The sequence below is a fragment of the Phodopus roborovskii genome, unplaced genomic scaffold (assembly GCF_943737965.1).
Source record: "Phodopus roborovskii unplaced genomic scaffold, PHOROB, whole genome shotgun sequence".
In the NCBI taxonomy this organism is placed as follows: Eukaryota; Metazoa; Chordata; class Mammalia; order Rodentia; family Cricetidae; genus Phodopus; species Phodopus roborovskii.
Genome location: NW_026125964.1, coordinates 347,267 through 360,477, shown reverse-complemented (window position 1 = coordinate 360,477; position 13,211 = coordinate 347,267). Strand labels below are relative to the sequence as shown.

At 35.4% G+C, this 13,211-nt stretch overlaps 1 protein-coding gene across 1 annotated transcript in view; it reads left to right on the top strand.

Moving 5' to 3' along the window:
* Aff2 (ALF transcription elongation factor 2) overlaps nt 1-13,211 on the top strand; it is a 479,228-nt gene that overhangs the window by 151,429 nt on the left and 314,588 nt on the right. Inside the window, exon 2 of the mRNA XM_051179204.1 lies at nt 3,000-3,120. Within this exon, the coding sequence (XP_051035161.1) occupies nt 3,000-3,120 (121 nt within the window). The remainder of the gene's footprint in view (nt 1-2,999; nt 3,121-13,211) is intronic.

The following is a 13,211-nucleotide window of genomic DNA, read 5'->3' as shown; positions in this document are numbered from 1 at the left end:
CAGAGGCTTATGTTAATCATAATCAATTTTGCCTATTGCTCAGGCTTATGTCTAACAAGCTCTTCCTACATAAATTAACCCATAATTCTTATATATGTTTAGCCATGTGGCTTGGTAAATTTTCTTGGTAAGACATTCTCATCTTGCTTCCTCTACATTTGGCTGGTGACTGCATCTCTGCCTTTCCTCTTCCTAGAATTCTCCTAGTCTGGTAGCTCTCTTATATTGCCAGCTTGGCTACTGGCAAATCAGCATTTTATTAAACCAGTATGAATGATAAATCATTATTCCACATCACCGACCTGGGTAGGCAGGAGGGAATCTTTCCACCGTCTATGCTGCCACAACACAGATGAGTAGTGGGGAAAACTCTCCCATGCTTACAACTTGGGGGCTGGCTTGCCTACACATGCATTAAGAGAGTTGACTCTATTATTCTTCCTGGCAAGATGCAATGCCTGCTTTCCCAAGTGCTAAACTGGTAGGGGTCATGGAGAATTCTTCTGCCTATATGACCTCAAAGCTAGCTCTCCCACCTAACTCTGGCATTGATGTGGGGGGGGAGGCATCATTAACCTACCCATGCTGCCATAAGACAAATCAGAAATGGGGACATTTCTCCTGTGCTCACAACTTCGAGGCTGGTTCCCATAAACATGACTAACAGGGATGGCTCCATTGAGCTGCCCTTGCAAAGTTCAGTGCCTGCTCTCCTGAGTATTACAAGTTGTGCTTAAAATTTTAGTAGTTTAGTTCATTGTCACCATGGCGGAGAACATGGCAGCACTTATGCAGACATGATGCTGACAAAGAAGCTAAAAGTTCTAAATCTGTATTCAGTCAATAGGAAGAGAAAGACATTGGCCCTGGCTTGAGCTTTTGAAACCTCAAAACTCAACTTCAGTGATACTCTTCCTCCGACAATGCCACACTTCCTAATCTTTCTTAAATAGTGACATTCCCTAATGAGTAAGCATTCAAATATGAGTCTGTAGGGGACACTTTTATTTAAACCACCTCTGCCTTTTGAGTGCTGTGATTAAGGCCTACATCACCATACCGGGCTCTTTTTTATTGGGAATTTCCTATATGCAAAAATGCTTTGGCCAAATCTACACCATATTCCCTTCCCTACAGATTTTTCACTATCCTTCACTGAAACTTTTCCCTCCCAATTTCATTTGCTGAATTTTAAATTAAATTCATTAAATGTGTGTGGTTGTAGGACAATCAGTTAAAGCATGGGTAGCTTCTCAGGGGTCACATATCTAAGAAAATAAACCCTTCCTCCCCAAAGGGCCATCGTTTGTCAATAGCTTTTCATATGTGTGTGTTGGAGCATGGGACAGGGCCTCTTGCCCATCCATTCTGTGATTTTAGTTGTACTGAACATTTGCAGGTCATATGCATGAAGTCATTGTTAGAGGTTTTGTCTTGTGGAATGGTATTTAAATCCAATCACAAAGCAGTTCATTACACCTATAATACACATGTCACATGGGCATATTTTACTAACCTAGTTGAAATTGTGACTCTCAGGTATATACATAGATATATTGTGGGAAAGAACCAAGTATAAACAGGGAATTTATTTTATATTACAAATATATCTTATGCTCCTAATGTGAAGTAAATTTTAGAGAATATATGTAGTGTATTTGCATTTTAACTCTACCCTGTCACATGCTATTAAATGTGGAAATTTTCCACTTGTAGCATCATATAGGCACTAAATTTTCAGATTTTGGAGAATTTTGAGTTTCAAGTACTTATGTTAGAGTTCTCAGTTTTTAGTATAATTCACACAGATTTAGAGTTTAATTTGAAGTATTATATGACACAGGAAATAAATTTCTTAATAAATAAATATTCTGTTCTGTAACCCCCCAATGTCCCAGACTAGATCTTAAATATTGTATGGAAGCTCTCAATATTTCAGTGGAAAAGTCTGAAATTTGATGAAACTCTTACTGGTAGTATCTATTTTAAAAAACCTTTACATCAGTCCATTCAATGCCTGCCACATAACTTTCATTGATATTCATTTGTCTGTTGTTTCAGCTAGGCCCCTTATTTTCTAAGCAGTTTATCCAAATGTCTACTTGTGAATTGTGAATCAAACAACATCAAAAAGTCAAAACAAAACAAAGAACAGCCAAAGACAAAAGGAATGTGCATACTAAAATAATTTAATCTTTGCATGTGGCCACCTCTATATCATATAAAATGGTTTAATACCTTTAAACTCACCCATGAACATTGAAATTTGATAAAGGCTTTGGTAAGATTTCCAGTTTAACTAAGGATCTGCACTTTAATCATCTGTTTCCTTCATATTATGTGGCATGTGTACATTAATGCCTCCCTAGGTGGATGACATGATGTAACCTTAATTCAGCAATCCTCTGTATAGTAGACTAGTTTTTCAGGGTGTGAAATTACATCTAATAATCAAAAAGTGACAATAGACAAAAAATTGTACATACTTTCATAGTCAGAGGTATAACTTCTAATGAGCACATTTCTAGGTTCTTTCTTATTTTTAAAGTTGGTACAGAAAAAGAAAAGGATTCTCATATATTTCTTTGGGAGCCAGTTCCACATAGAGGGATACTACCTCAGCCTAGACACATGGGGGGAGGGCTTGGGTCCTGCTCCAAATGATATGACAGACTTTGAAGACTCCCCATGGAAGTCCTCACTCTCACTGGGGAGCAGAAAGGGAATGGGATGAGGTTTGGTGGGGGAACAGGGGAGGAATGGAGGGTATGGGACCTGGGATTGATATGTAAAACAAGCTTGTTTCAATTTTAAATTAAAAACTTATAAAAAAATAAATAACAGAAAAGAAAAGGACCCTCACGTCTCTATGCAGCACTGACTTTGGTATGGCTGACTTGAATTATTTGCTTTCTTGGAATAACAAGTGAGATATACGTTTCTTCATGGCTAATTAATTTTTTAATTTTTTTCTGTTTGTCTTTTCCTTTTCATGTCAGTCACTATGAACAGGACCGTAGTGCACTTAAAAAGCGGGAATGGGAACGGAGGAATCAAGAAGTTCAACAAGAAGACGATCTCTTTTCTTCAGGCTTTGATCTTTTTGGGGAGCCCTACAAGGTAGCTGAATATGTATGTAATTTATCTTTTTTGGACATTACATTTTTGCTACAGATTTTTCTTGCTTATTAACACTAACTTTATTTTCAAGACCCAAAGTTATTTTATAAGATAGATGTATTTCTGCATTGGGGGAATTGAAAATTTCAAAGGATGTCTTCCAGAATAAAACTTACTTACTCTAGCATGTAACACTTTCTGTCTTCAAAGAGCTCCTCACAGTCCAACCCTCATTACAGGAAAATATCCCTTCCAGGCTGTCTAGCATGTTTAGCAAGGCAACCCATGAAAACTTCATTAGAACATCAATGAGCAGTACTACTCATCTTCCAAATCAGTATCATCTACTGCAATACTGATGCTTTCTGTTCCATTTTAGTTTAGTAATGGCTGAAGATGTTTTAAATATTCTTTTTAAAAGTCATTCTTGGTAAAGGAAAATAAGCCAATCATGTTTCCTTGCTTCCAATAATGATGTGCTGGGAGACTGTTCAACCAGAGGATAGAGGGAAACAAAGTTGATTTTTCCAGTGGCATTCAGCCTCCTATGTATCCTTATGAATGATCAAATAGCTGTGACTACAAGTATTTACTTTATGATGAATACCTCTGACCTTTCTTTTGGTGGTGAAGATTAGGGATACATGGAAAGAGGTTATACTGGGAGAGTTTTATTGTACTACTGGCAGCAAGTTGAATTTTATTAAAAATGTATTAGTAGTATAGTAGTAATGAAACTAAACCAATAAAAAGAGATAAATGAATGAAGATTCAAGAGGTCATTTAACAAGGGCATCAGTTAAAATACAGTGGCTTCTGAAAAAAGTAAGTTCTTAGTGATTACAAAGTAGGTCCAGATTCTATTTTGGTGTAGAGAGTTAGTTGTTTGCATTGATGGGTAGTAAGGCAGAGTTCAGCTTCTTTGTTGAAAACAAGAAAATAATCCTTCAATTAGACACTTGGGTCCCTTTCAAGTTTTGTAAGTCTGAGAGACTAAACCACTGGTTTTCAAATGACCAGAAATTCACACACACACACACACACACACACACACACACACCAAAAAAGTTTTTAACAATTGTAGTTGCTCCAATTTATGTGCTATGTTTAAATATGTATATTCAGCTATATGGCTGATTTAATTTACATGTTTTGAAAGTCCACTATGTATTAATCCCACTTAGACAAGAGTACAAAGAGAAAAATGATATAGTCATCACTTTGAGGGACTTTCTAGTCTAGTGACAAGAGTGTATCATGGAAGAGTGAAAGAAACGGACAAAGGAAGTTTAAGGAGCTACTATTTGCTAAAAGGAACTCACAACAAAATGGATTGAAGACAAAGTGTGGAGGTTGATATGACAAGACTGAGTTTCTAATATGACATAAGAATGATTTGGCTCTAGTTTATTTTGTTTCTTACATGAGGATATGGTGGATATCAATACTAAGTGGTTTAGGAGGAAAGAAATGTTGGCTGTTTATAGTGAAGAATAATTTAGCTTTGACAATGTTGCACTTGATGTGCAAGGGGGATTACAAGATAAAAAGCATTGAATATCCAAGTCAGGATCTCACTGGAGAAGTTAGGGTGATATTTGAGGGACACATGGATGCTGTGAGAATACTGTCACAGTAGGGTACCTTACATAGAATACCTTACACAGTAGGGTAAGAAGAGGGACAAAATGAGACCTTAACCAACAGTACCATTTAAGTGGTAAAATGTGATATAAGCAGAGTCCTGGAAAGAACTGAAAGGAAATGGTAAGACAGGTAGAATACTAGGGGAAAAGAACATTTAATGAGAACCATGGAAATAGAAGATTCTCTGGAGAACAGGTTTGCTGCTAATATTTCTCTAAGAAACTAGAACTATAAGAACTGTAAATATGTTAAAGTATAATGTATGACCTTAGGAAAGTTGTGGACAGAAAATGGTCAAATAGAGAAAGATAAATAATGAATGTGGACTTGATCTTGCATGGAGAAATAAAGGAAAATATATAGAGATGGTTGGCTTTTGTTTCCTTTTCATTTTTATACAGTATATGAGTATTTTCCTAGAGGTACATAAATGCAACACATATATGCTGAGGCCACAAAAAGATGTTGGATTGCCTGAAATGGTAGCTATGTGTGATTATGAGCCATCATGCATATTCTAGGAACTGAACCCAGGTCCTCTGGAAAAGCAACAAGTGCTCTTAACCACTAAGCCACCTCTCCAGCCCAATAGAAGTTTATCTTTACATGAGAGAAATGTGAGTGTGCTTAGAGATTACTAGACAACAATGAAATGTAGAGGGGTTGGCAATAAAGAGTATAGCAAAGTCCCAAAGGAGATTAAATCTAATATACGTTTAAGAAACTATAAATAATCACAAGGCAGAGGAAGAAGAATGGAGACAGAACATTAGAATGGCAATAAAGGTGCAGAGTAAAGTGAACATGGGAGAGAGAATACAGAAGGATCATAGCTCCATTTGGGGCACAAAATATTTTGAAATGAAGGAGAAACTGATTAAATGCATCTTACATCTTTGGATGGGCTCAAAACATGAACCCTTTTTAGGAGCTATCTTTATAACTTAATATCCATTCAAGTTTTAATACTGTTATAATCTAAAGAAACATACTGTTATAATCTAAAGAAACCTTGTTTATTATTTCTATATCATTTTAAATCAAAATGAATTAATAATCTTGTACTTTCAAGGTAGTTACAGTTTTTTGGTAGTTATTGATTAATGAAGCTCATTATATAGGTGTGTGCTAATTTTTTGAAGGAAGCAGCATGTCTTTAAAAGTCATTGAGAAAATTTTCAACATTGTCAAAGGAATTTGGCATCATCTATCTGTCTTGACAGTATAAAGATATATGAGATAGGGACAGGTAAGGAAGCATTTAGTCAGACATGGGAATGTTTAGTCAGATCAGGCTGGTTGTGTACTTAGTCACTTATTGCCCCTGTCCTTGATGAACAGCCTTTTATCCTTCAGCCAGAACTATTCAGTGAAGTAGTTGTAGTATAGAAACAGGGTATGACATGGTAATTTTAATTATTCTTGAACTGATAAGCAATTTTCATGTGGTACTGTGCCCATGTTTGGGCTTTTCTAGCAGATCAATGAGAAATATTTCCCTTTTTACCATCATATAACACAATACTAGCACTGTGAATGACTAAAAACGTTTCTTAGACCAACACTAATGATGGACATCCTGTCTGTGGAATATTCAAATGTCCAGTGGTAGTCCTCAGGTTGGCTCACACTCTCACTTATGGTTACAGTGGAGCTGCTGATTGAATTGGAAATCAAACTTAGCGGTAGTGGTTTTAGGCCTGGGCTTCCAAAATCTTTTTCTTAATTTATTTTTCTTATTTTAAATATCGATCCCACTTCCCTCTCCCTCCCACCCTTCCATATCTGTTTCCATCAGGTACTAGATCTTGATATACCAAACTTAAATAATGCCCTTATAACTTATCCAATACCACCAGTGCTTCATAAACTAGACAATATGTGATCCACTCCCTTCAACCTGCTGCCTTTTCTTGTCAGAAAGACTCTTTCATGTTCCTCACTGACTTATTTCTCTTCTTTGCTTTGATTGTACCATATTCCCAGTGTAAAAGAATATGAACTCTTTAGATCTGGTTGTTGGTAGGAACCTTCTTCCTTGGTATACGTTTGTAGTTTGTAAGTTTGAAACTCAAGTTGTGTTATAGTACTGAAAAGAATTCTTTGAAGGGGCCTGAGAAATACGAAACCATTTGGCATGTCTGTATCAGTATATAAAGACTTGTGAGGAAACTCCATGTTCCTATTATGGACTAGAGCTTTACATATGTGTTCACTTAACATTTAAAATAAGTGAGGAAATAGTTAGGTGGCTCCTCTGCAACTCTATATTTTCATAAAATTGAGGCATTATACTTGCACCCAATTTAGTGTGATTTTCTGTGTGTGGCAGTAAGTTCTTTGTCAAATGAACTGATGAACTTTTCTAGGTGACTATGTAGAATAAACTCCTATTTTTGGTTCATAGTTTCTTTTCTTTTGTTTTTTTTTAAGTTTATATTATTCATTAATTTTTTTATTATTGTTTTTTTAAAGATCATGTTTCCCTGTATACCCACAGGCTATCCTGGAACTCACTCTGTAGGACAGGATGGCCCCAAACTCAGAGATCCCCTGCCTCTGCCTTCAAAATGCTGGAATTAAATGCATGCACAATAACTACCAAACTAATATTTCTATTATAATGAAAATTTTCATACATTTTATCATTTTCCCTTACCCCAATTCATTCTGTTCCCTTTATCTCTATCCACTCAACTTCCAAAAATAAAAACAAATGAATCCAAGATACTTAAAACCTCACAAAAACAAGAATCAAAGAAACATGTAAAAGACTAATTAGATGAAAAAGTCAAAACAAAGTAAAAATAATACAAAAAGTCCACAAAAATACCATTGGGGTCAATTTTTGTTGACCAATTAGCAATTCTTGGGCTTGGGGCCTGCCATGAATTGTGATTTGTATAATTAGTGAGATCCCATTGCAGAAAACTAATTTTGTCTTTGCCTGTAGCTGTCAGTTGCAGATAGCAACTGGTTAGGTTAGATTAGGTTATGTTAGGTTAGATTATATTAGGTTATGTTAGGTTTGCAATGTATTTTAGTTAGGGCTGTAGCCCTGTGTATACATCTCCCTCTAGTGCTGGGACTACATCTGGCTTGAACCTGCATGGGTCTTGTGCATACTGCCACAGTCGCTGTGAATTCATATGTACATTATTCCTGTTGTATCCTGAAGATAGTTGGCTTGAGTCATCCATTATCCCTAACTCTTACAAACTTTCCTTATTGAATCCTGGGCCCTGCAGGAGGGGAGGGAATTTATGAAGACATTCCAATTAGGACTGAGTAATTCAAAGTCTCTCATTCTCTGCATATTTTCTAGTTATGGTTCTATTTATTAATTACCATCTACTTTACTAAAAATCTTCTCTGATGAAGTTTGAATGAGACAATTACAGATGGGTATAATAGAATTAGTCATTAGGAATGATTTTGTTGCTATGTTCCTTTAGCAGAATTATGGTATTATGTTTTTTCCTGGGCCCATGACATATCTAGCTTCAAGTTTCTTGTCAGTCATGGATTCCATCTCATGGAGTGAGACTTGAGTTCAACTCCTATAACATTTGTGCCATTATTCCTCCTTTTTGTAACAGGTCATATTGTAATTGCTACAATTGCTTTCAATACTACTATTTTTCAGATTGTAATGTCTTAATAAAAGTGAGGAAACTGAGGTACAGAAAGGTTTAAGTGGTTTATGCAAGAATATTTGTTTTAAAGGAGGTACAGTCTGGTAGAGACTTATTGAAATGACTGTTGTATAAAATAAAACATCTTGGAACACCTTGCCTTAAAATCTGGAATGTATTATTAAGTTCAAGTTCTTGTCATTTTTACAAGTAAAAAAAGGAATTTCAACTCATGGCCCAGAGAGATTAACTGTGAAAAATATCAGAATTAGAAAAAAAAGGAAATTACTAAATCACATACTTTAGCTACTCTACAATAGATTATAAGAAAAATGAACTTTAAAACTTGAATTATTTTGCTTGTTTTATTAAAAGGAAATACTATGGTACAATAGCCTCTTAGTACATTAGTCTGGCAATGAAATTATACGAATGATTTGTAGGTTACATTAGAAGCAAACTGGAGGAACTTTGCATTTCCTAAAGTAATGAGAATCAAAAAGCTTAACAGAAGGAGCTGTTAGTCATGAACCACAAACTAGACATGTAATTTTTGCTGGAAAATACATTTCCTTGATGATAGACAAATTGTGATTACTTAGAAAAGAATGGCTACAGAGGTTACCTTTAAGGAATCAACCAATTATGTAGAATAGGAAGTAAAGTATTGGTCACATTGAAAGAAGTCTATAATTGATTAAAACAGCTAAATTTCATCTTTGTAATGTTAAAAATATTCCACAACATCTTATGAGAATACATTCCTCCTTATTAAGGTCACTAAGACTCTGGAGGGCAGAAAAGGAACATCTAGTGTGCATCTGAAGTTGCTATGGTGTATAATGAGAACATGTTAGGTAGGCGTGGATAAATGTTTGTCAGGCTCCACTTGGATTTCTATGTCATATTTACTTTCTGGGAAATCACAAGATTAGTTTACAGTTGCCTCCCTAATGGTGAGAATGCAGAAAAATTGACCCTGGCAGCCTAGTGAGAATGATTAAGTATCTGGTGGTTGCTGAATGGTAAACTTTTTTGAGAGTAGGTGTCTATGTCTATGTGTTTGTGCCTAAGTTTGCATCATGAGTGTTTTAAATTTACCAGTATGTGTCATAAGAATGACCACAATATTTCAAACTTATAGCCACAAAATATCTCTTGTGCAAAGCATGTAGATCTCTCTTCAATCTTCAACTCCGAAAGCATTGATAGTAAACTCGACCTTAATTTATCTGCTGTACAGGTCCTGTTATGAGGTCTTCTGAGACAACTGCTTTCTGGGGAAGTTAATCTAAGAAAGATGACATCTTTCCATTCCTACAGGTTATCACTGGTGCTACTTTAGACCACACTTAGGCATGTAATCCTGGTCAGGATTTTAATCAGTGTTTGTTGAATAAGTGACTGAAAGACAGGTCTATTGCTTCTAGAAAAAAATAAGACATGCTGAAGGATGTTGTGGCAAAAATGCATTTGGGCATCTGTGTTTGTGGTTCTATACAAATCAGGACTAACTGAGACCCAGTTCTGCCGTTTTGCATGGCTCCAAGCTATTCGCATTGTCCTACTGATCAATGATAAAGCAAACATCCCTCAGACTTAGAGACGAAATGGGATGGTAGGTGCACATTTAGTCAATCTTTGGCAAAATAATGAGATAATTTTACTGGTTAGCTCTTGAGGTGAAATAACCATGCTGTCGAATTAGAGATGCTTAAATTGGCTGGGCTAAAATCTAGTTTGGCATTTTTTTTCTCATTTGTATAGGAAAGCTACAGACTCTGATTATGTCAGTGTAGCCCCTAATTTGAAATGTAGACTCATTTCACTGAATTAGACTTTAAGGTAATGTGCATGGTTTAAGTCTTCAGAAGACAAAAAAAGTAATGAGGAATATCTTAGTATATTTTGGAAAAAAAATCTATGATGAAAAATGAACCAATGAGAGAAATACCTTTTCACATTTTAGCATATGGTTGTCTCTCTTAATGATCTAAGTTGATATTCTACTTTCCATGAGATAAAGACAGTTCTTTAACCTATAAACTTTTCCTTTTTTGACTTTATCATGAACTTGAAAAACTTCAACTTACAGTTTTAACCAGGAGTAACCAAGTTAACACGCCATTTGCTTTTCTATTTATGTATCATTTAAGTCAAGTCATTATGCACTCTTTGATTTGATAGAGGCACAATATGGGATATAATAGTTTTATATTAAATTCTGAAGAATTTATTTGAGAATTTAGTATATAACTAGATCTGTGGTTCTCAACCTGTGGGTTGTGACTCCTTTAGTGTTTGAATAACCCCTTTCACAAGGGTTGCCTAAGACAATCTTACATATCTATTAGAATTAAAAAAGTAGCAAAATTACATTTACAAAGTAGCAACGAAAATAGCAGGATGTTAATTTCTGGCCTTATTCAGAGAATTTTTAATTTTCCATTAATTTTAGCTCAGTATTTGTTGACATTGGCCAGTTTAGGAATTCTCTTTGTTCAAAAGGTATGTTAAAACTTGCCTCTTAAAAGGAAGCATCAGCATATCTCAGAAACTAAGGGCACTCAGTTGCTGGCATTTTCCTGTCCCGCCTAGGTCCTGCTGCTTCAGCACCAAATAAGTACATAAATGCTACATTAGCTATATAACTCTTAGCCAATGGCCAGGGATTCTTATTTGCTAACTCTCTGTTAATTATTAACCCATAACTACTAATCTATGTGTTTCTACATGCCCTTATTTCACCGGAGAATGCCTAGTGCATCCCATCTTCCCAGTCCTTCCATGGTGACTCTTTTGTGCTTTCTCTGCCTTTCTCAGAATTCTCCTTGTCTTCTAGTCCTGCCTATCTTACAGCCTCCACTGGCTATTGGCCAAACAATGTTTTATTTATCAATCAATAGGAGAAACATATATAGAAAAGGACATCCTCCATCGCACTGTAATAAATAAACATGAATGAACAGACGTTAATAACTAGGAATACTTCTTACTGAGAAAATGATAAGTATGTCTTCTGCATACTATCAAAATAGCAACAGGCATTTTACTACCTTGCTTGTAAGCAAATGAAACATAAGGTATTTGGGTCCTTATGATATGGAGCCAGATAGAGGTCAAAAAGTCTTCTCAGGGTATGAGCTATTATTGTGCTGATATCCATAGTTGTAATGGATAATGTTATGATTTTGAAGACATGTGCTGTCACAAAACCCATTCAACACAATGAGGATATTTCTAGTTGGAAATTAAAATAGCTTTATTTCTGCTGGTAGAGTCTGATCCTTGACCACAGACAGGTATCTGTGTTTGGAGCAATCATATGACTTGAGAGATTAACTGTTTTTCAGGAACCAGAACACCCCTGAAAATGTTTCAGGCTTGCATCAAATTTTTGGTGGTACATTAAAGCAATGAAATTTCTTTGTTTTTTATTTACGGATTGAATAGGCAGACTGACTTTGGCTGCTATCCAAATGGTTCATTATGTAAGTCAGTTGAAGGAAATTGCTATATGCAGACTTTATTCTTGCCTCTGCTAAAAAGTAATTTCTGCCATTAAAATGGTAAACCTAGGGAAATTTAGGGAATAAAAATGATTTCTCCCCATCAATATCTTTTAAATATGCCTTTCAAATGTGCTTCTGAAAACAGGACAATTATTCTACTAAGAATTATACAGAATGTTAATTGTTTAATCACCACTTCAGCACCAAGGTTGCATATGATGAAATATAAGATGTTCTTCAGGCTGAGTAAACTAAAACTGACTTATAGTTATTCAATTTCTGAAGATCTCCATTCCTCACAGAAATCCCCCCAGCATATATTTAGCATATTTTTGTGTAATCTTTGAAATTCATATTTCTTCAACTGTCCTAATTTTTGCAAATGTCTATGAGTTAACACGTGGTGTGAATTAAATATGTGGAGATAATTTTAATAATGAGGCCAAGGTTTCTAGTTTGCTTCTCTTTCTCTCTTTTCCTCTCTCTCTCTCTCTCTCTCTCTCTCTCTCTCTCTCTCTCTCTCTCTGATTATCTTTTATGCTGTCCTTTCCTGGCTTCTCTTATTTTCCACATTTATTAAAACTACACATATGCCAGGTGTTTTGCTTGAGCCTATTCTCATTTTGTTTTTTTTTTTTTCCCTCTTGGTGATTTCATCCATTTCTTATACTTCACCCTCTATGTTCTCCCATATTCACAATCAAAGGCTATAGAGTCCTATATCCTAAATAGAGACTAAGATATGACACTGACTAGGTATAACACTTGTGTAGCTTAGGAGAGCAGATAGTGCTGAGGCATGTATGGTGTCATGGATATTTAACATCTATCTTTTGTGGACCATGTACCAAGGAGGAGACATATGCTTTTGACTCCTGTGACATAATATGGAACCTTCCATAAATAATGGCCCAGTTGCCAGATGGCTCCAAAGATAATGGTACCTATTTCTCATTGTAATATATGGGGCCAGAATAGTACAACCTAGGCAGAGAAATCATTTACTTTCCTTAATTGAACAACTTGTTTTGATAACCTATTTAGATATGAAGAGAATCATAAAAGTTAATATTTAGAATTAGCAACTGAATTTCATCAAATTTATTTTCCAGTATTCAGCTACCCATCATATTTTAGTCATGAAAACTTTGCTTTCTCATTGTGAAAATACAAGCAAGAGCCTAATTATTTTATAAAAGCAATCTGTCATTTTGTGAGTTTAACATATACTACAAGAGATGGTATATTTGGACTGTTGATTGTCTATAGATTTATTTGGTTGCCTTTGTTTCTTGTA